Source organism: Lasiodiplodia theobromae (genome assembly GCF_012971845.1).
Source record: "Lasiodiplodia theobromae strain AM2As chromosome Unknown scaffold_21, whole genome shotgun sequence".
Taxonomy (NCBI): Eukaryota; Fungi; Ascomycota; class Dothideomycetes; order Botryosphaeriales; family Botryosphaeriaceae; genus Lasiodiplodia; species Lasiodiplodia theobromae.
In genome coordinates this window covers 604184-629801 of record NW_023336419.1, presented here as the reverse complement: position 1 = coordinate 629801, position 25618 = coordinate 604184, and the positions used below count along the sequence as shown (strand labels likewise).

Below are 25618 nucleotides of genomic sequence, written 5' to 3'. Positions count from 1 at the left end.
TTCAGGCTTAAGTAATGGTCGTCATATATCAGTGTTCGAGCGGCGAATTAAAGTAAAAGAACAGTCTAAGCTTCTTTTCTGTCGTTCTTGCAGTGCCTTACAACTGATGACCATACTGACGACGTGGGCGCTGTCCGAGACGGGTAGAGCGGCGTGTCGGGGCTTTCTCTTTTTGGCTCTCTTTCTTGCGGAGATCATTAACAGAGCTAAGAGCATCCGCCACGTCTGCATCCTCAACAGCACCAGACTTCTCATCTGCGAAGTTCTTGTCTATCGAGCCATCTGTCAGGCCGTCATCGTCCTTTTCCTCTCCCTTTTCCTTCTTCTCCTTGATCTTGCTTGGGTGCTTCTTGACCACTTCTCTGTCGTCTGCCTCCTCCCTCTTCCCCACCAGCTCCTGTTTTTCGATCTCCCCTTGCTGCTGCACCTTCTTGATCCGCTTCTGAAAAGCCTTCTCCGCCTCCTCAGCCTCCTCCCTCTCCTCTCTCTCCTGGAGCACGTGCGGCACGCTCGACACGTGCACCTGCGGCAAGCGGCTCCAGTACCACGGCACGGGCGGGCTGCAGATGCCAAAGTCCCACTGGCGCGGGTTGGCGACGGGGCGGCCGCACACGAGGGGACGCTTGCGGGCTTTGGTACCGGGGTCATGCAGGTGGTGGTCGACGACGACGATGGTGGTGGTGGTGGTGCTAGCGTTGGCCGTGCTGCTGCTCAGCACGGCGCTGCGGTCCTGCAGCGCGAACTCCGGGTACGCCCAGTCGGCTACCGGGTAGCCCGTGCCTGCGGCTAGGTTGCGGTCGTAGGTCGTCGCGATGTAGGCGTGCGAGTTGACCTGGAGGGGGTGGGTTGTTAGTTGGTGTTGATGAACTGGTATGGGGCATGGAAGCTGCCTGAGTTTTTGTCCATGTGTCTGAAGTGAAAGATGGTTGTGGGGAAAATCTTAGAACGGTAGGAACGGAGGTGCTTACCAAGTAGTGGACCAAAGCGATGGCCGGATCCGCGACGTTAGTGGAAGCGATCATGCTCGGTGTGACGACCTCGCCGCAGGAATACGGGAGAATTTGCAGGTCGATGCCTTCTTGGCGCAGTCGCTTCCAGAAGCGGTTAATCCATTTAGCATACCATTCGTACCAGAGGCCCGCAGTAGTGCTCTGGGGCGAGGCTGCGGGTGGGTTCGCCTGGCCGGAAACACGGGAAGAGGTGGGAGAGGAAGTTGCAGAGTGTTGAGCTGCTCCGCCACTCAGTGTGACGCGAAATTTGATAACGGGAGGAGTTTGCGCAGTGGTAGGCATGGCTGAATTGCCACTTGCGTATGGAGAGTCTTTGGGAATTGAGTATGGTGACACGTAGCCGGTGCTAATGAAGGTTGCTGGAGTGAACCACGGGAGGTGGTGGTTTGGTTTAGGTGCATCTTGGATGCGCGAGGCCATGGTTAAGTGCGGTGAGGCAGATAGTGAATGAGCATCATTTGAGAGCGGTGGACGTAGACATGAGGACAGTCGCGTGGATTGCTTGGCAGACTTGCCTAATCTGACTTTGTGCACAAGCGAGAGGGAGGGCAAAGTGACTGTGGTGACTGCATGTATGTAATAGAGCAGTGTCAGTTGATGCTCCAACACCAGCCTGTCTACCTGAGCAGTCTCTGTACACTTGCGTACGCAAAATTAGCAGTGACGCGCATACGTTGACAAGTTTGAACGCTAATCAGTATCAGCTCCTCAAGACGACGGAATTGTAGTCTCTGAGTGACACCGATGTCGTGTCGAACCCGGATTTGTGGGGAAATGAAAGGATGGTCGTTAGAGGAAAGAAAAGAAAAGAAATGAAGAAGGTGGCTGAACGAACGCTGTGGAAAGCATCAGGCTTTGTTTGCGAAAATCTTTATACCGATATGCCCCTGAAAAGAGGAATGAAAGAAACGGATCATGGGCGAAAAGGAAGTCGATTTATCATGAATCTCTTTGTTGTCATTGGCGAGCTGCTGTTGCCGTAGTCCAATGTAACCTTGGCACGTCTGTCGCGCAAGGGAATGCAAATAGAGATGCAATAAGGTGGGTGCTAAAATGTTTAATCAGACATATGGCCAGAATATGAGTAGAAGGGTCAAAAAGGTAGGCACCTATCGAATTGTGGATGTCATCAAGGGTTAGCTGATATTTCTCTTTTCCTTTACTTTTCACAACAAGCGAGGTCACTATAAAAATTGGAAAGAATTAATCACCGTTTCGAGTTCAGTGAGCCATTGGGAAAGTTCGGTTTTATATTTAAATTTTTGATGCAATCCATCCCTGAAAAGCAGGACGAGCGAGCCCGCACAACCCGAGCTGATTCCGTGGCTAATGCTGCTGTTGTTCATGCGGACATGGCTAGGAGCCCCTGGGACAGCCGATTCCATCAGGCAGCGTAGGGGCGTGAATGGATTATCCGCCTCGATGCTGATTGCCGCAATCGAACAGAAGCAGTGGCCAGCCAGATTGTCTTTGCGGGTAATGGTCCACCGGCATAGTGTTACGAGCTAAGCAGATCCGACGGTCGGTTGAGACTATAGATCCACTTGGCGATGGGCACAGGTTCGAGGCATCTCGAAGCTCTCGCACGAGCAGCCTTCATCGATCCGGTGACGGCGCCCGTTATATGCGATCGTTGATCAGCTTCCGCAAACCCCCTAGACGGCCGTGCTAATGCAATGATAGTGCCTTTTCCGGACGAGAGGAGGGCCGCATTGCGACAGCATCTAGCACCAGGCCGGAAAGGTTGCTAGTGGTAGCGCGGATCATTCGTCCTCTTCAACGACCTCCTCGCCGTAATTGGCCTCCAAAGCAGCCTCTTTGCTTTCATCTACGCCGGAAGCCTTCTTCTCTTGCTCCATCTTCTGGGTGACGTGGGCATTGACCTCGGCCTGGAGCTCGGACACGGACGTTCGGAGAGCGGAAAGGTAGGCTGTCTTCTCGTCGGTGGTGGGTGCGGCGCTGACGGGCGGCAGGTCGCGGAAGAAGACGGCAGGGCCATCGGCAGGCTCGGAATAGGTGGCGCGCAGGGTGGACATGGTTCTGGGCGGAGGCGGGGGATGGAGTGGGCTGGGGATGCGGGGCATGGTGGTGAGAGAAAAAGCGCGCGGCCCCAGGCGCCGATCTTGCTGCTTTCGCCAGCCATTTCGCGCATGGCGGCGCCGGGCTCAGCCCTACGACTACGTACCGCGCCGTCTCGTTGCTGTCAATCTCCGCCTCGACGCATTACCTCTCACGACCTCCGACCGCCTCCAGACCCGCCTGCACCGCCTGCGTCCTCTCTCAATCCCGCCATCAGCTCGTGGCTGTGCCGGACATGGCCTGAGCTGCCCGCGGCACATCGATAACCCAGTAGCGCCCAAGTCGCACAACGCCGACGCCCAGCACCAGCATCAGCATGGCCTCCTCGCCCGCCCGCACCGTCCTGAGCTCGCCGCCTGCGCACTCGCAGCCCCGCAGCAGCCAGACGCCCACCTCGGCCCACCGCCAACGCCAACAATCCGTCTCCAACGACGACCAGTCCGACACCGACAGCGACTCCTCGCGCATCACCGCACTCTCCATCCACAAGCAGAACACCCGCTCGCCGCCCGCCAACTATCCCCAGAGCACTCCGAGCTACAGCCCCCAGCTGCAGCGGCCCACCGTCAACCACGTTTCGAGCAATGTGCAGAGCGCCATAAACGACCTGTCGCGCGACCAGCGCCCGCCCGGCGTGCACACTCCGCCGTCGCATCCTGGCCATCGCCCTCGCCAGCACTCGCAGGGCTTCTTTGAGCCCTCTCTTCCCACCGCCTCGCACTCCAACTCTCCGAGCATGTCCAATCTGTCCGCTTCGCAGATCGCGGCCCAGGCTGCGATGCACGCGCAGCAGCACGACCACCAGCTGCACCGTAAGCGCTCCACCACCATACCCGAGCCCGGCCAGAACATCCAAACCCGCCGGAAACCTTCGAGTCCTTCGCCTGTCGTGCCGCCGCTGAACATAAACCAAGGTTTGAGTGTGCCCAACCAGTACCAAAACGGTGTTCCTGGGGGCCAGAAGCTTGCCGCGACCGCCGCTGCAAACACCGTCTTTCCCAGAAGCCCGCTTGCTTCGCCCAGTCCCGACTTTAATTCCCGCCCCATGTCGCCTCAAGTGATGCCCGAGAAGGAGCTGAAGCCCGTCAAAGAGAAGTCCAAGATGAAGCTGTTTTCCAAGCCCAAGAGCATAGGCATATCAAGAGAAAAGGACGCCGCCAAAGGGCTGCCTGCCCTCCCTTCGCCCGGTCGACCCGGCATGTACAGCTCGAGTGCCCTCAGTGCCATGCCGATGAACCAATCAACCACCAGTCTGATCGACCACAAGATGCCTACTCCATCTTTGTATTCTCTTGCAAATGCCTCGACTTCGACCCTGGTTCCATCAGACCGTCTGCCCATGTTGCCGGAAAAAGAGAAAGAGAAAGAAAAACATCATCGCCATTTCCTGTCGCGCCAGAAGCACAAACTGAAGCATGATGATCATAGCCTTCCGCTCTCTTCTGCATCCAGCAATTCCAAGCCGACGGATCCAAGCGCACCGCAACCGCTCTACAACTTTGCCGCTCCCAACTCGCCGGGCCATTCAAGTACCTTTGCTCAGTCAATGAGTGGTTTGGACCTGAGACACGGCGGCCGAGCTTTGCGGCAGAAGAAGAAGGAAGAAAAGGCTGCAAATGCTCACGCTGCTTCTCTGGAGAATATTGAAACAACGTACCGCGAGCGCGATGGTTCTCTTCAGTTGGAACGGCCCGAATGGCCAAATGCTGCCGGTCTGAGCACGTCCGCACCCACTGCATCTTTACTGTCAACCGGGCTTGCTTTGGAAACCTCACAGACGTCTGTCGCAACCCTTGGCGCCATTTTCGGTGTGCCAGGAATGACTCCAGATGATGCATGGCCTCTCATCAAGGCACGTGTTCTCCTAATATTCGAGGGCGAGGATCCCCGCCCTCCAATAGAAGACTTCAACGCCCTTGTGTCGGTGCACCTGAGACGCTGCATACAACGACAAGCGCCCACGGTCATCATAGAGGATCTTTTTGAACTGCTGCAGACGGGGTTTCTCTCCCTCGACCAGACCTTGAGACACTGTCCAGATGACCGTCTCGTGCCAAAACTGGTGGATATGTGGACAATTATTCTCTACACGATCCTGCCTTTCGTACAAGCCGTCTTCCTGCCCCTCGACATGGAGTTCAAAGGTAGAGGCATCATGAATCCGAAAGAAGCGGCTGGGTTCTGGGGAGCCTCTCTTCCTAACAGGAGCCGTGCAGACTCAAACGAGTCGAGATCGAAGCAACTTCCCACGATCGGCGAAGAGCTTGAAGTTCGGCGTCTGACGCTCATCACTTTCCGTGATATCATTATCCTTCCGCGTAACGAGACGCTCATGGCCATCTTCTCTCGTTTATCACTTGAGAACATCAACGCCGGCATCGTGGACTCCCACCCATCCCCCGACTCAACGAGCCAGTTCTCCCACCAAACATCACCGGCTACGTACCCTGCCCGTCCCGGGACTTCGACTAGCCTCGGCGACACCAGCTGGCCGGCCAGCCACAGCGCCTCCCACAGCCACAACTCAGCCTCCAACATTCTCGAGAGCACCGCGTCGTCCTTTTCGAATCCCTTCACCTCGTCGAACTCGCGCAGCCGTGCCACGTCCAACACATCGGCGGGTTCCTTCCACAGCCTGCCGTCCAACGTTCACCTCGCCGGCCACGGCCGCAGCCACTCCAACCCGCAAAACTACTACAACCACCAACTGGCGCCCCCACCTCCGCCTGCGCCACCGCAGCCGATGGATACGGCCAAGGTCATGGAAACGGTCGCGCGCATGCTCCAGTGCGTCAGCATCCTGATTAGCATCCGGAGCGGCGACGACGCGCAGGCGAAGATGGAGAAGTTGGCGGCGGAGCTGAAGTACAACTGGTTTGGCAGGGGACGCACTGGAAGGAATAGGCGAGGCTTTGTTGGGAGGAAGGGGACAAGTATCGGGACATTGGTGAGGGTTGGAGAGGGAGAGTAGATGGATTCAGGTGTGGCGTTGGCTGGAGAGGTGAGGCGAGGACAGAGAGGCTCACGCTGGGCGTAGAGTGATGGCGAGTACGGATGAGCGAGTCAAGGAGGTCATCCATTTCTTTTTCGGGGGTTTGAGATATTACTACTGCTGTTGCAGCTGCGCTGATGATGCTGAGAGATACCCGCAACCGGCGCTTTCGTGTGTTTTTAGTTCTTCGGGTTTGACTTTTGGGGTTTTTGCGAGTGTAAGAATTGTCTGTGCATGGGACTGGCGATTTGATTGTTGCTTGGTTTGTAGGTTGGGAAAAACTATTGCATTGACTTCCTTCCCTTCCTTCCCTTCTTGATTAGAACCATAACTTTCTTTCAGTTCGACTGCCAACCACCATAAACTTCTTTCTTTCTTTTTTTCATTTTGAACCGTTCAACAGCAGAAACATTCAACACAAAAAAAACGCGTTTTGATGATCCTGCTGAGGAAGCATTGTGGCGGAGGCAAAAAACCATGCCTGTCGGCACAGAAACAGGCTCTTCAAGGACCGCCTGTTTTTTCCCGTTACACCCTCCGACCGTACCCCACCCTTGCGTGTGGCGGCCAAGTCACAGCTTAAGCAGGGAGGGCGTCTGCGTCAACTCCCCACTCGTTACTGGTATTCTTGGCCGGGTCTATGAAGTGAGGGTCGAAGACCGGAATATATAAACTCAAAGCTTTGATACCACATGCTAACCACCCGTTGCTCTATGAGACCTTTGTGATTTCGCTCCAGCAAAACTCTGATATCGTCGTGGGACACAGGCTGTAATATTCTTGAGGCGGGCATGGCGTTCACAATGATCTAGCATAAAGCATGAGAGGTGTTTACAACGGTGCTCGGGCGTCCGAGGAAGAAAGATGCTGATGTGTAGTTTATCAGCATTCATCAACAAGTGTTCAGACTCAAGTATGATTAAGTACTTTGTCTAGACTTTAGTCTTGACTTGGTTTTGATATTGTGAAGCTTTTAGGAGCAATGACGGTGCTCCCCGCAATCTGTCGGCCCGCAAGCGGCAAACCCGACACCCGGCGATAAGCGATGGCATGACTTCCGATCCCGCAACCACCAACGATTGTACATATACACAAACCCCAATTGACTTTCCCAGGTCTGGGCTACGTTTGAGTGACAAATTGTACAGGCTCGTAGAATGGCTAAAATCACCATCCTTGGCGCTGGGTACGCTATCCATCCCAATGCAACTCACATTCCCCCACTTTCTTTTTTCGTCATGAGTAGTATCTTGTTTGAACGTCAGATGAATGGCTCTTAGCACTGACAGGTAGTACAGAATCACCGGCCTCGCTACTGCCTCTATTCTCCGCTCAAAAGGCCACAAGGTCACGATCATTGCGCGGGATCTTCCACCCAAAGATGGCAAAGCCATAGACCTGGATACCGCCTCGAAAGACTGGGCTTCTCCGTGAGTCACTTCAATGCTGAGCCTCGAGATGCTTTTACCTACCGGCCCACTACAAGGAATTGGAACGAACTAACCAACAAGGAACCGCACTCTAGCTGGGCCGGCGCCTTCTACATGCCCGACATCAAAATCTCCCCCTTGCACCAACGCATGCTCTCACTCAGCCTCCCCCACCTCTTCCGCCTAGCCGACGCCTCCCCCGAGTCCAGCGTGCGGCGAATCGACATCGAAGACGTCCGAGACGACGGCGCCACCCTCGACGACATCTGGTACGCCGCCCACGTGCCCAACTTCCAGCCCATCCCCGCCGCCGACCTGCCCACGGGCTGCACGCTCGGCATGAGCTGGCAAACCGTCGTCGTCCACCCCGCCATCCTACTCCCCTGGCTACGCGCACAGCTCGAGCAACCCGGCCCCAGCGCCGTGACCTTCATCCAGCGCACCGTCCGCAGCCTCGGCGACGCCGCCGCCGTCGTGCCATGCGACGCACTAATCAACGCCTCGGGCAACGGGGCGCGTGACCTCGTTCCCGCCGTCGGAGATGAGAGGCAGAGGATCCAGGCCATCCGCGGCCAGACGCACCTGCTCCGCACGCACTGGGACCGGATCTTCATGCGCCAGGGCTCGCAGTACACATACTGCATCCCGCGGCTGGACGGCACCGCCGTCGTCGGCGGCGTCAAGGGCGTCGGCAGCGATGACCCCGACGTCAGCGGCGATCAGCAGACGGACATTTTTAATCGGGTCGGCGACAACCTGCCGCACGTCTTCGCGGCGTTTCCGGCCGACTTTGACGTCGTGAGGGATAATGTCGGGTTCAGGCCGGGCAGGGAGGGCGGGCCGAGGGTGGAGAAGGAGGTTTTGGAGGAGGATGGGGGGTTGAAGGTTGTGCATGCGTATGGTGAGTTGATTGCGTCTTTTCCGTCGTCCCTTCTTGCCGTTGTGTCTCGGATCTTGCTGACTTGGGCTTGTTCTAGGTGTCTCGGGCAGCGGGTATGGCTACAGTTTCGGGCTGGGCGAAGTCGTGAGCGAGATGGTAGACGAGCTCCTATCGGGCTCTCCAAAGGCAAAGCTATGAGGCACGATGAACGTGGAAACCAACAGAAGAAAAGAATCCAGCACACCTCAAACACAAAACGTATTGACCGAATGGTATTTCATTTGCTTTCGTCATGTGCGAGGTACAATTATCAATAACACATTATGCCATCTCATCTCCATTCGATCTCCACCCCTTTCCCAATCGATCATCCCAAGCTCCCATTATTGTTATCTCAGAACTCGTCCCACCGCTTACAACCAAGCAAGCGCAGCAACGACACCGCCAACAGCGACGCCGGCAGCGGCCTCGATCCTACCAGCAGCGCCGGTGAACTGGGCTGCCGGGGTGGTCGCGGCAGACGGGGTGCCGGCGACGGGCGTCATGACGCCCTTGGGGGTGGTGACGGGAGTCACGGTCGACGCGCCGTGGGAGGCGTACGCCGACGACGAAGCAGCCGCACTGCTCTCAGCGGCGGAGGAGGAGGAAGAAGAGGAAGAAGCAGACGAAGAGGCAGCAGCGCTGCTCACCGCGGCGCTCGACAGGCTGGGAGCAGCAGTAACGCTAGGGCTGGCCGCAGCGGACGACGAAGCAGCGGCCGAAGAGGACGCGGCCGCGGTGGGAGTCGCGTCAGGGCCGTAGCCCGGGAGGTAGTTGGGCGAGTAGGTGGCGGTACCCTCGTAGGCGGCGCAGCCGGGGACGGTCGTCTTGGGCGGGGCGCGGCCGCCGCCGCAGTCGAGGAACTCGCACAGCTCGCCAGTGCCGGGGACGTACCACACCAGCGAGGCGCCGCCGTACTTGACCGTCGCCGACGACACGCAGCCCGACAGGTCGGTGCGGGCGAGGGCGCCGCTGGCGGCCAGGAGGGCCGTGGCGAGGAGGGTGGTGCCGGTGGTACGCATGTTTGATATATGTGTTTTTGGTGTTTTAAGTGAAAAAGGGTTGTATTTTTTTGTATGGTGTTGTGGTTGGCAACGAATGTGATGCAGTGAACTGCTGCTTTCAGAGAGAGAAGGACTGGAGGGAAACCTCAAAGACCGACGACCGGAACGAGAGACGTGTGGTGGTGAGGGGGAATGAAAGAGGCGGAAACAACCTCCATCTTATACAAAAAGTCCTCTCGTCGTCCGGCTCAATCCTTCGCGCGCGCTTGCAGGCAGCAGTGGCGCACACACCACCTGCGCCGCATTCCTACTTTGCCAGTCTGCTTCTCCGCATAGGTCATCTGAGCCCAGTCAATGCGGCAGAAGCCACCAGCATCCACCCCCAGCAATAACAGGGGCCGGCAAAAGAGGGCGAGACGATAGCTGCAAACAAGCTTCACCACCAACACACGCCACACGCATCCTTCCCTATGCGCCAGTGATGTGAGAGGCTCGCCTCCAGTCCCGCCCAGCCCAGTCAAATTTCGGCTGCTTCTAGCCCCAGCATGGCCAAATGGCGCCAAGTTCCCGGGTGCCGAAAATAACGGTCTCAGCCGGGGGGAGCCTTCCTTCGCGAAAGCGAGACAATGGCAAGACTTGAAGCATTGCGGCGTAGCGGAGCAGAGTAGCCAAAATAAGCCCTCAGGGGCCGGCTGGGGGCCACTGGCCGGGCACGCCCGTTCCTGGATCCGGAATGTTTTGTGGCTTGCCGCGGGCCGGAACCCAATAGACGCATGCGCGCTAACGACCACTGCTCCATCGCTCCGGATATAAAGAACAACCCGAGAGACCGAGACTTCGAGACGTTGATGTAAGATGATGTACGTGCGCCGGTACCTAATCGATACGACTGTAATGTGGGTGAGCGACAGACACGGAGACCTAGGGAAAGCTTGTGCAGTAAGCTTACTGGCTCTCTTCCCGAATCAGCAACTTCGCCCCTGTCGCTGCCCCCTGCAGCCAGCAGATACGATGGCGATCAGGAATCGTCGTCCGTCGTCCCGAACCCGAACCATGCCCGTCGAAACCTGCCGGATCGTCGTTCGGCAACCCAAAAGGAACCGCCGGGAACTTCCACCCAGCTAGACGACGTGAATCCTTTCGGCGGTTCCACCTCCACCAATGGGGCTGAGATCTGCGCTTCTCTGTTCTGACTTCATTTCACCTGCTTTTCAAACGCTGTTTCTCTTGGTTAGCGCCCTTGTCCTGGACGAAATTGTCAGTATCCCCCCGAAATGCAAGCCAATCGTGACCGCCAGTAAACACAACGAGCAAGACAACCCGCCTCTTAAAACAAAACTTTCATTTCTACATCGCCAAACGCTGGCCTTTTTTTTTCTCTTGAACAACAAATATCGCGTGAACCGTACTTACTCCCTTGATCATACCCACCCATCCTCCCTAATTGCACAATGCCTCTCCAAAAACCCCCACCGTATTAAACAATCGTCCAAAATAAGCGATAAGTGAGTATTCTTCTTTCCCCTTTTCTCCTCTGCACTTAGATGGCGTATCCATCCTCCTGCTCGCCCGCAGCCGTCAAGCTGTCCGAGCCCGTCAGGGATCCGTACACCCTGATGGGCACGGCGACCTCGAAGCTCTCGCAGTTCAGCCTCTCCACCGCCGCCAGCACGGTGCCACGATCATCGCTGCCCATCTCTTCCATCAACGATCCGGCTCCGCCCCAGCTCTCTCCGAACTGCAGCGGCAGCGGCAGCGGCGGCTTCTCCATGACGGGCGTGTTCGCAACGCTGTTATTGCGGCTGTTGTAGGCGCTACCGTAGGCACTGCTGCTGCCGTGGTGATGGTGATGATGATGATTATGGGCGATCCTGGGCGTGACGAACTCGACCCTAAGCTTCCACTCCAGGCTGACACCACTCGTGATGAACTCGGGCGTCGCGTTCGGCGGAACCGTGGGCGCGAAGCTGACGCGCCGCGCGAACAGCGTGTTCTCAGCGAAGCTGGCGTGCACCTTGCGCGTCACCCGGTGGATGCTCGCCCCGCTGCGCAGCGCGATGGCTGGGTCCACCTTCTCGCTCGACTCGAGCGTCACCGCGATGCCGTACACGGGTATATCCGCGTTGTCAAAGTCGATCACCATCGAGATCGTCTCTCCGAGCCGGAACGCCGGTCGTGCCAGCCGAATCACCGCCACACGCCGTCCGTTGCGCGCGATCTCGAAACGGTTGGTCGAAGCGCTGGAGAAGGAACTGCTGTTAGAACGAAGGATTGCAAAATCGATGGCCTCTTTCATCGAGTTGACAGGTAGGTCCTCGACCGTGGAGCGACGGCGTCGATATTCTGAGGGCGCATCGGTGGGCGATAGGAGGCTAGAATTTGGATCGCGTTTCGCTGTTTCGAGTAGATTCCGCACATAGGTTTCGAATTCGACCCGGGCCTGCTTTGCCTCGCCGGTCGTCTTTCTGCTGATTGAACCATTGGGTATTAATTGAGCTTTGGGGTCTTCAACAGTCTCGATGGTAGCCTGGTCGCGCAGAATTATGTACGGTGACATCAAGTCGTGTCCGAGAATTTCGCCAAGGTCTGTGGAATATCAGCACCGAAGGTCCTGTGACTTGAATTACGTCGAACTTACTGTTTACGCTTCCAAAGACCCGGAAAGGCACGGTTACACTCCTCACTGCTCTTGCCGCGCTGCCGGGTCTTTGAGTTCCGATGTTTAGGTGGTAATTCACCTTCATTGCCCTTCCCTTGTGCGATGGTGGTAGTCCTCTTGGTAGCGTGAATGTGTACGTGTAACTCTTCTCCTCTCCAGGGGCTAGTTTCAGATCGACAAAGAGAATGCTTTGCGGTGTGCTTAGCAGCGGAACAGTCTTTGCGCTTGCAACAGATCGCATCTCACGGATGCTGCTAGGCTCGGCGCCACCCAGGAGACCTCCGAGTGACTCTCCAAGATTCGACCAGCCAAGCGCGCCGAACAGTCCACTGTCACGTTTTGTTCGCTCGATGCCGACAACACCGCCACCTCCCTGCCCTCCCATCATGCCTTTCCGTTTGACTTCCTCGAAAGGTCCTTGGTTGATGAGCGATCCGTCGAGAGTGAACGAGCCCATGACTTGGGCATAGCCCATCATCAAGACTTCGGGTTTGTCTTGACGCGATTGCGCTGGTACAAGATTTGAAGGCCTGCGATCCTGCATCAACTTGGGAAGAAGGCGAGCTGTTGGTCGTGCTATGTATTCCGATGCCAAGGTCTCGGTGGAGTTGTTGCTCACGGTGTAGAACTCGCCACTGCTGCGAGAACTGCCTCCGTTCATGCTCGCGCCTGATATTATCCTCGTGACTGGCGATGGCTGTAGTTTCTCTCGCGGCGGCGCAATCTCCTCTGGGCTCCTCGTCAAGGAATTGCCCGGTGACGGCACTAGTGACGCGTGCCTCGTACGAGGGACGATGAAGGCGTCTTCTGCTGGAGATATCTCCAACGCAGGGCTCATCTCCCCGAGAGCAGAGCCAGGCTCAGGCGACGTGGGAGGAAACTTGAAGCTCCCCAGCGACGCTTTCCTGGTCTCATTGGCCACAGGCGTTCCCGGCGAAGTGCCCTGCTTTGACGTTCGTCTGCTCGGTCTCGGCCGGGTTGACACGCTATTATCCGTCTGTGCTCGGCCCAGTGGGGGCGGTGATGTGCTGAAAAATGGAGAGGGTTGCAAGGAACGAGAGCCTGGTTGTCTGGTCAGTACCAATGCGATGGGCTGGGAGGGCGGACTCACTGTTCGGCCCACCCGAACTTCCACCACGGGGAGAGACAACTTGGAGACTTGTACTCCTTCCGTGTCCTCTCACAGGGCGCTTGGGCGGGGCCACGCCTCCAGGAGAGGTGGTGCCGTTGATGGCATCGCTGTGAATAGACATTATCGACAGAGACCTGCCGTGCTTGTGGACGGGCGTAGTAGAGCCATTGGGGGCATTGCTGGGCGCCGACGGCGACCGCGGGACGCCCGGAAGGTGCGGGGTGTTCAAGCTGAGGGTTGGGCGGTGGCCGCGGGCTCTCCCAGGCGGCGCGGCGCTGTGAGCCCCTTGCGGGATGACGGCGACATCGTGGAGCGACGAGTTCTTGCTGGCAGACGGCTGGACCGACGACGGGATGCTGGGGGTGACCGAGGGAGCTACCGATTGTGCGACAGAGGGGGCGCGCGCGGGAAGCGGCTTGGAGCGCGAGCGCTCAGGATGCAGGAGGCGGGGGTCGCCGCAGGACGAGTTCTGAGGGGTGCGCTCGGCGGCGGATTGGGTCGAGGCGACGTTCTTGAAGGTGATGGTGCACTGGACGTCTTCGCCGGCGAAAACGGAGGATTCCTTGAAGCTGACCGACACGCGTATCGGGGTCGTCTTGGTGCTGGTGGTGGACATTGCGGAGATGAGGGAGCTCCTCCGCGCACGGGAGCTCTAGGTCATGAGAGTGCGGGCGATGATCGGCCGTGCGTAGAAGTCATGCTGAGCGGCTAAAAGTCAAACGTCGACCACGCTACGAGCACAGGGCGCGGGCTGATGACCAGAGGACGGAGGTGTTGCGGAGCTCAAGCGACCTGGCGCGCGCCATGCGTATGCCAAGGAGCCTTCCCCTTCTGACTGCATTACATACACTACACCCTACTACTACAGAATCCTGTCGTTCCAGCCACCCTCGTCGCCGTAGTTGGCACCCGGTCCCCGTGGCCGCGCAAACTCTGAAACGCGATTCCTCGGCTCATACTGTCCGTACTGTCCTTCGCCATTCCGGCCTCGCTTCTGCTTCCACCGCGGCACCGTATCCTTGCCTCCATGCACACTCCCTATACCCTTGACCCTCCACTTTTTGGGAGGCTTGATCCCCTTCTCCACCTGCATCTCCCAGATCTTCTCGCCGCGCTTCTCCCAGCGCTGCGCCCGCTCCTCCTGCTCTTCGTCCTCGGGCCGCCACTTGGACCTGAGGATTCTCCGGATCGCCTCCGGGCTAACCTTGAACTCATTGGCCAGCACCGGCGTCGTGTACAACTCAGGATCCGACTGATGAAGCGTCCTTATTCCGTCCATTGCGTCGGGCGACAGCTTCTTGCGCGGTTGCCAGCCCTCGTCCCCAAACTTTTCCTTTAGCGCTTCCTTCTGCACTTGCCAAGGCAACATTCTCTTTTTCTTGTCATTGCCCCAGGTTTTCCTCCTCACGTCTTCGTGCGCAGCAACCTTGGGAACGCCGCCTTGTAAGAAAATCTCTGCAACTTTTTTGTTCTTCTTCCCAGACTGGTCGCCTGAGCTAACCGCATTCTCCTCGTCACCCTCCCGTTTGTTCTTCTTTTTCTTATCCTTCTTCTCTTTTTTGTCCCATGGTGGCCGTGTCCCGGACACGCCTCCAGTCAGGTCCCACAACTGGTGCTGCACATTGTCCGACCCCAGCCCAACGTCCTTGCGCAGCTCCGACGGATCAGGGTCCGCGGCCGCATCTACGCTCCCAGCAGAATGAGCCCCATCTCCAGCAGCAATTGTATCTTCTGCATCGTCGCGCAGTTGTGCCGTCGGCGCTCTTGGTTCGGGGTTGATATTCGACGGCACGATGGCAGCGTCTTGCGAGGCATTTTGGTCCGCACCGGCACCGTCAGTTTGTCTAATATCTGGCAAGCGGAAGGCGTCGGGGGTACGGAGGGCGGGTCGCGCGCTGAAAGCTCTCAGGCGGGTTTGCTGTTGCTGCCGCAGCGGTGGCGGCGCGTTGTTCGAAGGCAATCGGCGAGAACGCAGTATGGTGGTGGTATTTAAGCCGCTCGTACTCTCAATGAAGAGGCCGAGCGCCCGGCGCGAGCATGCAGGGCAAGTCATTGTGGTTGATGACAATGGTTGGTAGGTGGTGATGATAGCTTGCGCTCACGCCGGCAAAAGTGAACGATGATTTTCGGGCGCATGACTCGCGGAGCCCTTGCGCATGCTTAACCCTTGAACACAACAACGCCCAAAGGAACAAGCTCTTAATATGCACAGTTGTCAAGGTTATGAAAGCTGCGTGAGGGTGCAGCACGGTGAGTGAAAAGTCAAGACTGTATCAGGACGCAATCTTTACTTCATTCATGACGACTTTCGTATCTTGCTTCAATAAGAACGCCTTCAGACTGATAGTCTATTGCTAGACAGCCTTCGGTACGCAGCCGCAAATATCGCCTACGGTTGCTATGAGAGATAAGAGGAAGAAAATGACGTAACTATAGGAAAAGTCCAACCGTCCGGCACACAAGCTTATAAGAAAGGTAGATGCCTCCTGAAAACACAACACCGGCGTAAATCAACCACCGAAGGTTTCTGAACTCTATATCATATTCCTGGCCTAGCGTCGGGAGATCTGTCTGGCCCAGCTCCGTCATGATGGCGTACTCAGGCACGTATTTGAACTCAAAGTTCGTCGTCTTCCCCTCAAGTCCCCACTTGCTCTCGATAATGTACTTCCAGAAGAAATCTCGCGTGATCTCGCCCTTGTATCGATCCCAACTCGGGACAGAGCGGTACGTGTAGTTCATGACCATGAAGAAGATGCACTGCCCAGCCATGAGCGCCCAATAGTACAGCGATGGCCGTGGGAGACCGAGCGCGTCGCCGAGCTCATTACCGTTCAGCCACCGCGCCCCAGCTACCAGCATGTTGGCGCTCGCATAGGCCGGTGGCTGGTCTTGTAGGCAGCGGATGAGGTTGTTCGCCAAAGTCTTGGATATCTCGGACGGGTGGATCTCGTTGAGGTAGAGCGTCTCCATCAGCGCCTTCGCCTTCGCCGTCGAGGCAAAGGCATCCGAGGGAGTGCCGAGTATATATGCGATGTATCGCCAGAGGGCAATGTAGTCGATCGCTTCCTGCTCCCTCACGAAGATTCCCTGACGTGGCCAGCTCAGCCAGATCAGTGTCCCGGAGAAGACGGAGATGGTGGCCATGCAGTCGAGGTCGTTGATCGGGACGCCAAACTTCTCCACGCTGTAGTATTCCGGCCTCGTCTCTGCAAGCTTCATGATGCGCTGACGCACCGCCGCGTGTAAGAGACGCACACGGATACTGCTCGCCCAGCCCTCGCCACCCGGCTGTATGCCTTCCAACGACCTCGTACACTGCAGTATGTGCTGCGTAGTTTCGAAGAGCCGACGACGCGCCACCTTGGTACTGAATCCTCCTGTGCGGGCCAACGTCTCGACGATGCGCGCCGCGCCCATGCCGCCGAGCAGTGACTGGTACGCTAGGCCGGTGAGGGCTGCGCTGCCGTATCTGTAAAAGACATCTTGGCCGCGCTTGATCTGCTCCCAATCTACCCACGCGGGGACCGTGTTGACCTCCCTCCACAGCTCGCCCAGCTTCTCGTCCTTGTCGGCGTTGTCCCGCAGCAAGGCATACAAGTCTCGGTGTAGCGGGCATTCTGGCTTCCCCGGATGCTTGTCATCGCCCAAAGATCGATCCTGCTCTTCTGGGGCCTCGGCCGTTTTGTCCATCTTGGCCGCCGCGTATTGGCTGTTCTGCCGGGGAAGCGCATTTTGTGGTGGTGGCGAAATTTCGTTCAGTCGTTGCAAACACTGCTCTCCCAGCACGTCGTAAGAGAGTTTCAGCGGGCGCGTTTGTTCGGGGGTGAGATGGTCCGGAGTCAGTTCGATATCTAGGCCCCATACTCTGCATGTGGATCAACTGCAAGTTCTCAGGGGCTTTGTGGGGATACACACGTGCGAGTGTTTTCGGTGCGTCGTCTGAACGGATTTGGCCATGCCATGACAGCGAGGAAATTTACGATCAGATTGCGGTGAAGCGTCTATCCGACACCCGATACTTCAACATATAGGCGAAGGAAAGCACGGTAGTACATTGAAGCGAACATTCGCAAGCATTGAACTTACGCGGGCACGGCGTCATGAGTTGATGATCTTGCCCGCACCGTTGCGGCGGGGCAGCTTGGCTACCGTTCTAGACCGACAACATGATTCGTCGCTCGGCTCATGAATTAGCACATGGCGGCGAACTGCGAGCGGACGTGACGTATTAGATACTGAGTCCATGTAGTACGTGAGGGGGACGGTGAGCTGTCTAGGGAATTTACAGGGGGGGTTCCCAAACTCTATACCTGATTCGTTTATCTGCGTGGGGCCCTGCACCTTTTTTCTCCTCTCACCACTGATCCACCATCACCACCCGCTTTTGATCCTCCCTCACATGACCTTCTTCTAAGCGCCACTCTCGAAATAATTCAGCCATGGCTGCTTTCTTATAGGCTTGCACGACTCACAATCCAGGGCTGAGCCCATTATCAACATGAGCAATGGCCAGCTGGCTGGGCGCCTGACCACGAAAATCGTGCTGAATTTCTCACAGTTTTCCCAAACGTGATTCCCGAACCACCTCTTCTTATCTACCTTCCTTTTATGGAAATCTTAGGTGAAATGGCTATCGAGGAGCGCGAAAGTGAAGTGTGCTGAAACAATAATGGATTGACCCTCCAAGGGGCACGCGGCTATCAGAGACTATGTACGATCAGAGGTGGAACTAAGCCCAAATAGGCCTTCCATTCTAGGTAAAAACTACCTGCAGCTCTTCGCACTTCAACAAAGTGCTTCAATCTATACGCCTCCAATAAATCACAGCGGCAAGTGACTGCGGTTAGCAGCGACTGCTACTTTGTTATTATACCCAGTAGATTCTTACAAAGTTCCTTCGTACAGCTGCAGAACAGTCCAGTTACTGACTATCACAAAGAAGGTAAATCCTCTAAGCTTCCATATTACCATTCTAAGCTAATAATCCAGTAAGTGTGCCCACGAGAACCCTCCCATACGATGCAGGAATCCGCACAGCAAAATGTGTGGTTTCGATTTGGATACTCTGCTTTATTCCATGGAGAAAATGAAGTCGCGCCTAGCCGGTTCGATTCGTTTGACGTAAGAACAGACGGGTACTAGCAGACGCGATCTTTGAGGAGGACTACGCAGCCTGCGCGCCCTGTAACTTAGGAAAAAGCGCGTGGATTTCCCATCAAGTTTTCAGTCAGCGCATATGCCAAATCAAGTACGCGCCGCGTACTGTGCTTGCGGTCGTCCGTGGCAACAGCCAGGCCTTTCTCTGTGCCATCTTCTCCCTTCCAACGCCGCTTGCGCTGCCAGCTTCCCGACCACCGCAAACAAACGCTGGAGTCTTCCGGCTTCTTCGCGTCTTCCTACACATCCACCGCAACATTTCCTCCAAAACCAACAGCGCCCCGACGTCCTTCGCTGTAGCAACACGACAAACCTGTGCCACCAAGAAGTTCAACACCATGAACAACGGCACCGACCCCGTCCCCATGGACATCGACAACGCCCGTACGCCCTCGCGCACCCTCCCCCTCCCCCAACCCATCCCCACAAACTCGTCGTCCCGCAGCTGACCGTCCCCGACCAAGCCGAGCCCTCAACCCGCGCCTGCCACAAGTGCCACATCGCGGAAGCCGCCCTCTCACGCCCGCTCTCCCACTGCTCAAAGTGCAAGACCACCCTCTACTGCTCCCGCGCCTGCCAGCGCGCCGACTGGAAAGCCCACAAGAAAGTCTGCCGCGACGAGACCAACTCCAGCAACGGCGACAATGCGAACACCAACAACGGCGTCGACGTCGCTCGCGACACCTCCGCTGCCGCGGTCGATCCCTCCCTCCTCGACCCCGAAACCCTGCCCTCGACCTTCCTGAAGGCCTACCTCCTCCGCCTGTACGACGAGCACCGCTTCTTCGACGACGACCGCGACCGCCGCAACCGCCCGCCCGTCGACACGCTGCTCTCCAGCCATGGCAACCCCCTCCGCGACTACCGCCGCTTTCTCGACCGCGCCGAGGCCGCTGCCGGAGCTGGAGCCTTGGCACTGCCGTGGTGGTACTGGGTTCCCGCCGGTGGTGGCAAGAGCGGCGGCAAGAGCGGTAGCAGCAAGGGCAGCAGTGGCGGCGGCGGCGGCGGCGGCGGCAGTGATGGTGGCATTAGCGCCGTGAGGCAGGCGTGTGAGGACTTGGCCAAGCACGGCGGAAGGGACGTCGAAAATTCGACGGTCGTGGCTAGCTTGTTCGATAGCAAGTCGGACATCACGTCGGGGGATGTCGTGTTGGAAGAAGAAGAGACGCTGAAGACGTTGAGGGAACTGGCGGCCAAGATCTGCGGGACGACGGTTGTGAACAGCGATGAAGAGTGTGAGTAGGGAACCGCAGGTAAAAGAGGCAATGGTTTCGAGGGAAACCGTTGAGTTGGCGTGATGGGCAAAATAAGACTGACCATTGAACTGACTGGAAGTTCTCTGAGAGTACAATGCTAGGATAACTGGGAGAATTGCCGGTGTGGGAAACTTCCACGTCAGATACGGCTCTGCGATTGCTCGATTAATACCAGGCGAGGGGAAATGTCGGCTTACCATTCAAGGTATTTCCAAGGAATACCCTTTCTATTGTTAATGGTTTCAAGGCGGTAGGTTAGCTATTGAGTTGCAAACGTAGGCATGGATTATGAAAAGGAAGAAAGAAAATGATCTCTGCTTTTTAGACAAACAACTAAGACAAAATGGAGACGAAAGAGTTGCTCTCTGCAATACACCATAAGAACAAAGTATCCCAGACGAGCAAGAGTAGAAGAAAGGTCAGCAGTCAGAAAGTAGTCATATTTCCTACCCGTCGTAGTATAATAAGCAGTTCAACGCCGTTCCCCAGTGTCCAGCCATTTTGTGCAATGTATGCTTCTCCGTTGAAGTGTATCCTTAAGAAGACAGCTCGTGTGTTGCTATTGCTTAGAAATCGATATCGATACCCATGAGATGACTACTTGGAGATCAGCTGATGCATGTCTTGACATGTGGAGCTAATACTCACCTTTCGTACAGACGCATGAATTTAGCAACGAAGGCCTCAAGATGGAAGATAACTTTCTGTCATGTGTGTCAGCATGCCAACTATTCTCTCTGTCTGATGGAGACTCACGCTGCCCATCTTTATTCTGTGCTCGTAGAAAGCACTCCACTTAACTATGTCGGCTCGCAGCTCGTCGTCGCAAAGAGGGATCAGCTTCCATGTGAGCGTCTGCCAGAATGGATCAATTTAGCCTAGATCAAAACAAATACATGGAGGAATGCTGTCCGGTCGTACCTTGATGATTGTGGTCGGTGGGATGCAGTGGGTGAGCAAGTCGTATAGCTTCGCGCGAACTTGCATAATACGAGCAGGTGAGCGCTCCTCGACCATCTCCTTTGCGATCTGAGCAATGAGCGCCTCCCAATCTGGCGGGGGGATAGGCGTGTTTTCCGTAACGTTCTCACTGCTAGCTCGTTAGTACTCCTAAGTCCTCGCCCTTCTCTCTTTCTCTTCGATTCAAGGAGGAGTAGCACTTACTTCTGCGCGTGGACCGCTTCGAACATCAGCAATGCCTTCCTCAGATTCCTCCCGCACTCTCTCGCAATCTTCTTGTTCAACTCCTCGTTCTCCTTCCACCCCTCCTTCTTCCCCGCCACCTTTAACGCCTCCACGATGTCCTCCTCCGTGGGCGCCGCCACCCTCACGAGCAGCGTCCTACTCCTGATAGGCGCGATGATATTGCTTGTACTCTCCGCCAACAAGATTAGCCTCAGATTCGGGCTGTACTTCTCCATGGTCCTCCTCAGCGCGGCCTGCGCATCTCTCGTCAAGTGGTCCGCCTCATTGACGACGACGACCTTGAACCGCTGCTTCGCCGCTAGATCCACCTGCTGCGTCTGTGCGACCTCCTTGAGCAGGTCCTGCACGACGACGCGGTCGTACGTGCCCACGTCCGACGGCGTAATCTCGAGGTGGTAGTTGGACGCGACGATGTTGAACTCGAGCTTGCGGTTCGACGACGTCTGGAACACTCGGCTGTCGATCTTGATCTTCTCCACGCCCGCGCCGTACAGCTCCTTCAGCGTCGCAACGATACGCGTCTTCTTGCCCGCGCCGGACGGCCCGTATACGAGTAGGTGAGGGAAATCGCCGCTTTGTGCCTGTTTGGGATGGGAACGCGCAATTGCGCATGCGAGTCAGCGAGTGCTACTACAGAATCGGGAGGCTTCTGTGGAGACATGTGACGGTGCAGGTTTGCGACAATGCTATCTTTCGGCGGGGGCCTTACAAGGGCGCGGAGACGGTCGGAGAGCTCGTGGTGATAGGTAAGCGCGTCGAGTGACCGCGGTCGGTGCTTGTCTACGAGCAATGCCATGGCACGGACGTCGTTTGGGTTGCCGCTGTGAGGTGATTTGTGGTGTAGTTGGGTGTGCGATGATGACGGAAAGAACGTGCGTGCAGGCGCGCTTCGGGCGACGCGTCGCGCCTGCCACTTTACGCGGCTGGCCTATGAGATCACATGCCGCCCCGCCACTGTCACAGCTTTGTATGAGCAAGCGCGCATGGACAGCATTTCACATTTGTCGTCACTCGGTATGTACAAGGATCATCTTTCCAAATTTCCCTTGAACTATCCTATCCTATCCTACCTACCGCCCATTTGCAGATACCACCCGTACAAGAGCTATGCATAATAATAATCAATGGCCTTTCAGCCTAACAGGGATATAATACAAGAACGGCATGGAAGCCGTGGGGAGTGTGCGGCAGGCTTCCGTGAGGAAAATGCAACATTGCCTCCAGATTTGGTGATCCGTTCAACGGTGAGTAAAAACAGGAGGTATGGCCATTCGTCATGACAAGACGTCTCAAAAAATATCATCCTCTCCTCCCCCATCCATCTTGCTTTTCGTCGCTTCTTTGAAAAACGTGAAGTCGTATGTCGAATGTCAGGGCCAAATGTTCAAATGCGCCACTTGCGAAGAATAAGCGAGGGCGCAGCATTATGAGTATGAGCGTGGTGAAGAAAGAGAACAGAAAAAGGAACAAGAACACAATTAACGACTTCCTGTCGATGAATCGAAGCGAACATTCTACGCCTTGACCACGCAGAATTCGCTTTCCAGCAACTCGTCGGCGCTCGGGCGTTTCTCGTGCTCAATCTCGAACGTGCGACTGAGGAAGAACTTGAGGTCATCGCTGGTGTTGTCGGGGATCGTTGGGCTTGCGTTGCCGCCTGCAGCTCCAATGCGAAAAATTGCCTGCAGCTGCGAACAGTCGGCATGGGGGTGGACACCCGTCAACATCTCGACGATCAGGCAGCCAAGCGACCAGATGTCAGCCTTGCGTGTGTATGCAGTCTGTTTGACGACCTCAGGCGCCATCCAGAAGACAGAGCCCTGTAGCGACACGCGGTTGGCTCCCTTCTTGCCACTCGAGGGAGAAAGCAGAGTGGAGGCTTCAACTCGCTTGCTGATTCCGAAATCGGAGATCTTGACTCGGCCTTTGTTGTCGACGAGGATGTTGGCGCCCTTGATGTCGCGATGGATGATATCCTTGCTGTGCAGGTATGCGAGGCCGGTCAAAATCTGGCGCACGAAGTTTGCAACAAGTGGCTCCAGGAGAGGACCGTAGTTGACCAGCATCGTGGCAACCGAGCCACCTGGGACGTACTCCAAGAAAATGTTGAGGTGCGTTTCATCGCTGTTAGAGCCGAGGTACTGCACGATGTTGGGGTGCTTCAGCTCGCGCAACAGGCCGATCTCGCGCTTCAGCGCATCAAGCATGTTCGCCTTCTTGGGGTCAACAGTGCCGCCGGTTGGCAGCGCCACTTGCTTCACGGCCATCAGCTCACCCGTCACAGCGTGCAGTGCGAGATACACGCTGCCGAAAGAACCTTGACCAATCAGGGCGCCCTTCATGTACTTGACGTTCTCCCACGAGTCAGTCTCGAGGTATTCCTCAAGCTCTTCGTCGTACTCCTCGCCGTCTTCGGCCAGTGCCGAGCTCAAGCGCTTGTTGAACGAGTCGCCGGCCTCTGTACCCTGGCTACTGCCGGCGAAGCTGCTGCCGCCATCGTCGAAGTAGCTGTGCAGCGTTGTATGGCCCTCCGGATCGGTGACAGCCACGGTTTCAGATCCACTGTCCCCGCCGAACGAGACGTAGGATTTGCGGATTGACGAGCCATCGGTGGGGGATTCTTCTTCCAGCGGTTCGAGGACGGATGACGTTATCGAATCGCGGTACGCCGTCTGACCTAGAGACGGCAGGCCGAGGCGCATTACCGAGAGTGGTCGTAAGGGCTTGGCTTGGCCACCATTGTTGTTAAGCCACTGGTCAGCAATAGAGGGGAGTGGTGGAGCATCCTTCAAACTTGAGGCAACACTGAAGTTGCTTAGTGTGCTGAGACGGCTGGCGGCTCGACTCAGCCGGCGAGACCGTCTGACAGACATGCGGATAGTCTTGTCCATTTCCTCCTTTTCGACATCCGGGAAGTACGAGGCCAGATCGGATGTAATAAGGTTGCTCGGTGGGCGGCCGCCGTAGAACTGCTTCATTGGCCTGTCCGGAGTCCTGCTGGCTGAACGATCGCTGTCCGAGCGTTCCAGGTCCTTGGCAGTCGAGTTGATGTGCCGTTCGCGTTCTTTCTGCGATGCCGGAGAAAGCGGATAACTTACTGCAGCCAGGGACTCGCCCGTAAGCTTTTCAATCTTGAGCTGGCCTCGAGCCGTAGTAGGTAATATTGTGGGGTTTAGCTGACTGTGTTGTTGTGCGGCAATGCTGGCGGCGGCCTTAAGTTGGTCATCCTCGGGTTCACCGGCGTGGACCTTGCGAAGAATGAGGCGGTTCCGCTCCATCCTTGACCGATCGTTGCACACGCGAATCAGCTCGACATCGCTAAGCTTACGGCAGAGGGCTGGGTTAGGTTCAGTGCCGTCGAGCACGTAGAAACAATAGTTCTTGACATGGGCTTCGTTGAGCGCGCCCTTCCTCAGCACCTGGAGCATGATGTCTTCGGCCGACCTGCATCCTTTAATATCAATGACGGAGGACCTGCCGTTGTCATAGATGACTCGAATCAAGGCTTTGTCGGCGGGCAGAGCGCTGCTGTTGGTGGTTGAACCGTCCTGGCTGGGACTTGCGCGTATATGGTTAGCAAAACGGGCGGTTTGCGGCGTCTCAACGGGAGTGGTGGCGGACCTGGGACCGCGGCCTGAAGAAGAATTGGCGCTAAGAGGCTGGCCGAAGTACGAGTCGTCTTTCTTGAGCGAGTGCTTAGGGCTGTACATGTTGCCGGACGTCGGAGGGCGAAGCCCGCGGTTTTCTTGGTCGACGAGGGGCGATCCTGGACGCGACGGTTGTTTCCGAGCCGAATGGCCTGGGATATAGCTCCAGTCAGCTCCACCGATTTGCCGTGACATCCTTCTGTCGGAGCGGGAAGTAATAGGTGCACCTCTTGCTGAATGAAGGGGCCTGGGTGAGCCGGATGACGGAGGAGTGTAGCTTGCGCTGTCGAGGAGAGCCAGCGACTCCTGATCAGAAGGTTAGCCGCATACGGCATGCCATGTCCACGGGGCGGCGAGGCTCACCCTATTCGAGTTGCGCTTCGACTTGCGGTATTCTTTATTCCTGAAAAGCTTCGCCTGCGAGCCAATGCGAACGCGGTCGCCGATCTTCTTGATGCCCATCTCTTTCAGCTGAGTTTGATCCATCTCCATCAGCACCTCGCCGTTGATGTTGTTCTCTATGTTGGGGTCAGCAGGGGATGGTCCCGGTCCAACAGCAGTTTCCACAGACCTTTGAAGAGCTGCACATATTGGGCGCAGTTTATGCTCTTCAGCCATTCTCCAACGCGTTCCTCATCCCAGTTCCTGTACGGTCTGGTCAGCCTTTGCACCAGATGTCGCCCGCATTCCGTGTGCCATACTTTACTGAGCCTGGAGCATCGAAAGTCTCAGAGAACTCCGACTCGGTCGGGCTGGCGAACCGTGTGCCGTTATGGGCGGCGGCCGAGGTGTGCGGATGGCGGTGACTGGCGGAACTCGGGGGGTAGTGAGACGACGATGCTGGCGCCGAGTTGCCCATGGGAGCGACATACTGCGACTTGGACGCAAGCATGGCCATAGTGGTGGTGTGGTCCCTTGATTGCGGGAGACCGGCGGGGTGGATTATAGAGTAGGTAGGCTCGAGGAGAGGTCGTAAGTGCTATTTCCTCCTAATTAAACAGCGTCATAAGAGCATGGCGGTCGCGGCGGTCGATCTTATTGTTCGCTGATAATGGGAGGGACGGCCCAGGAGCAGCGCTCACAAAGGCGACGCGGGCAGCGATGCGTCGGAACAGGAGCTGCGG

General features: G+C 56.6%; 11 protein-coding genes across 11 annotated transcripts; 3 read left to right on the top strand and 8 right to left on the bottom strand.

Moving 5' to 3' along the window:
* Positions 1 to 97: 97 nt before the first annotated feature.
* Positions 98 to 1430, bottom strand: LTHEOB_7227 (C6 zinc finger domain-containing protein; the record flags this gene model as incomplete). The annotated part of the gene is made up of 2 exons (XM_035516570.1): positions 98 to 832; positions 969 to 1430. The coding sequence occupies 2 exons, from the start codon at positions 1428 to 1430 to the stop codon at positions 98 to 100; spliced, it is 1197 nt and encodes a 398-aa protein (XP_035371674.1).
* Positions 1431 to 2773: 1343 nt separating this feature from the next.
* LTHEOB_7226 (Ekc keops complex subunit gon7) lies at positions 2774 to 3046 on the bottom strand (the record flags this gene model as incomplete). Its single annotated transcript, XM_035516569.1, has 1 exon — positions 2774 to 3046. One exon carries the CDS (start codon positions 3044 to 3046, stop codon positions 2774 to 2776), a length of 273 nt encoding a protein of 90 aa, XP_035371673.1.
* Positions 3047 to 3405: 359 nt separating this feature from the next.
* LTHEOB_7225 (HbrB-like protein) lies at positions 3406 to 6060 on the top strand (the record flags this gene model as incomplete). The annotated part of the gene is made up of 1 exon (XM_035516568.1): positions 3406 to 6060. The coding sequence occupies one exon, from the start codon at positions 3406 to 3408 to the stop codon at positions 6058 to 6060; it is 2655 nt and encodes an 884-aa protein (XP_035371672.1).
* A 1178-nt stretch (positions 6061 to 7238) lies between these two features.
* On the top strand, positions 7239 to 8589 carry LTHEOB_7224 (FAD dependent oxidoreductase; the record flags this gene model as incomplete). Its single annotated transcript, XM_035516567.1, has 4 exons — positions 7239 to 7267; positions 7380 to 7511; positions 7607 to 8412; positions 8489 to 8589. 4 exons carry the CDS (start codon positions 7239 to 7241, stop codon positions 8587 to 8589), a joined length of 1068 nt encoding a protein of 355 aa, XP_035371671.1.
* A 215-nt stretch (positions 8590 to 8804) lies between these two features.
* On the bottom strand, positions 8805 to 9452 carry LTHEOB_7223 (Siderophore biosynthesis; the record flags this gene model as incomplete). The annotated part of the gene is made up of 1 exon (XM_035516566.1): positions 8805 to 9452. The coding sequence occupies one exon, from the start codon at positions 9450 to 9452 to the stop codon at positions 8805 to 8807; it is 648 nt and encodes a 215-aa protein (XP_035371670.1).
* A 1522-nt stretch (positions 9453 to 10974) lies between these two features.
* Positions 10975 to 13841, bottom strand: LTHEOB_7222 (Intracellular protein transport protein; the record flags this gene model as incomplete). Its single annotated transcript, XM_035516565.1, has 3 exons — positions 10975 to 12020; positions 12073 to 13155; positions 13205 to 13841. 3 exons carry the CDS (start codon positions 13839 to 13841, stop codon positions 10975 to 10977), a joined length of 2766 nt encoding a protein of 921 aa, XP_035371669.1.
* A 246-nt stretch (positions 13842 to 14087) lies between these two features.
* LTHEOB_7221 (Neugrin-related protein) lies at positions 14088 to 15278 on the bottom strand (the record flags this gene model as incomplete). The annotated part of the gene is made up of 1 exon (XM_035516564.1): positions 14088 to 15278. The coding sequence occupies one exon, from the start codon at positions 15276 to 15278 to the stop codon at positions 14088 to 14090; it is 1191 nt and encodes a 396-aa protein (XP_035371668.1).
* Positions 15279 to 15655: 377 nt separating this feature from the next.
* LTHEOB_7220 (Tat pathway signal sequence) lies at positions 15656 to 16918 on the bottom strand (the record flags this gene model as incomplete). Its single annotated transcript, XM_035516563.1, has 1 exon — positions 15656 to 16918. The coding sequence occupies one exon, from the start codon at positions 16916 to 16918 to the stop codon at positions 15656 to 15658; it is 1263 nt and encodes a 420-aa protein (XP_035371667.1).
* Positions 16919 to 18723: 1805 nt separating this feature from the next.
* LTHEOB_7219 (Mynd domain-containing protein) lies at positions 18724 to 19628 on the top strand (the record flags this gene model as incomplete). Its single annotated transcript, XM_035516561.1, has 2 exons — positions 18724 to 18769; positions 18850 to 19628. The coding sequence occupies 2 exons, from the start codon at positions 18724 to 18726 to the stop codon at positions 19626 to 19628; spliced, it is 825 nt and encodes a 274-aa protein (XP_035371666.1).
* Positions 19629 to 20207: 579 nt separating this feature from the next.
* On the bottom strand, positions 20208 to 21508 carry LTHEOB_7218 (ATPAse AAA+ type core protein; the record flags this gene model as incomplete). The annotated part of the gene is made up of 6 exons (XM_035516560.1): positions 20208 to 20238; positions 20290 to 20345; positions 20398 to 20496; positions 20563 to 20731; positions 20806 to 21428; positions 21482 to 21508. The coding sequence occupies 6 exons, from the start codon at positions 21506 to 21508 to the stop codon at positions 20208 to 20210; spliced, it is 1005 nt and encodes a 334-aa protein (XP_035371665.1).
* An 853-nt stretch (positions 21509 to 22361) lies between these two features.
* Positions 22362 to 25392, bottom strand: LTHEOB_7217 (Ste ste11 protein kinase; the record flags this gene model as incomplete). Its single annotated transcript, XM_035516559.1, has 6 exons — positions 22362 to 24399; positions 24469 to 24613; positions 24722 to 24800; positions 24858 to 25012; positions 25066 to 25139; positions 25196 to 25392. The coding sequence occupies 6 exons, from the start codon at positions 25390 to 25392 to the stop codon at positions 22362 to 22364; spliced, it is 2688 nt and encodes an 895-aa protein (XP_035371664.1).
* Positions 25393 to 25618: the final 226 nt, after the last annotated feature.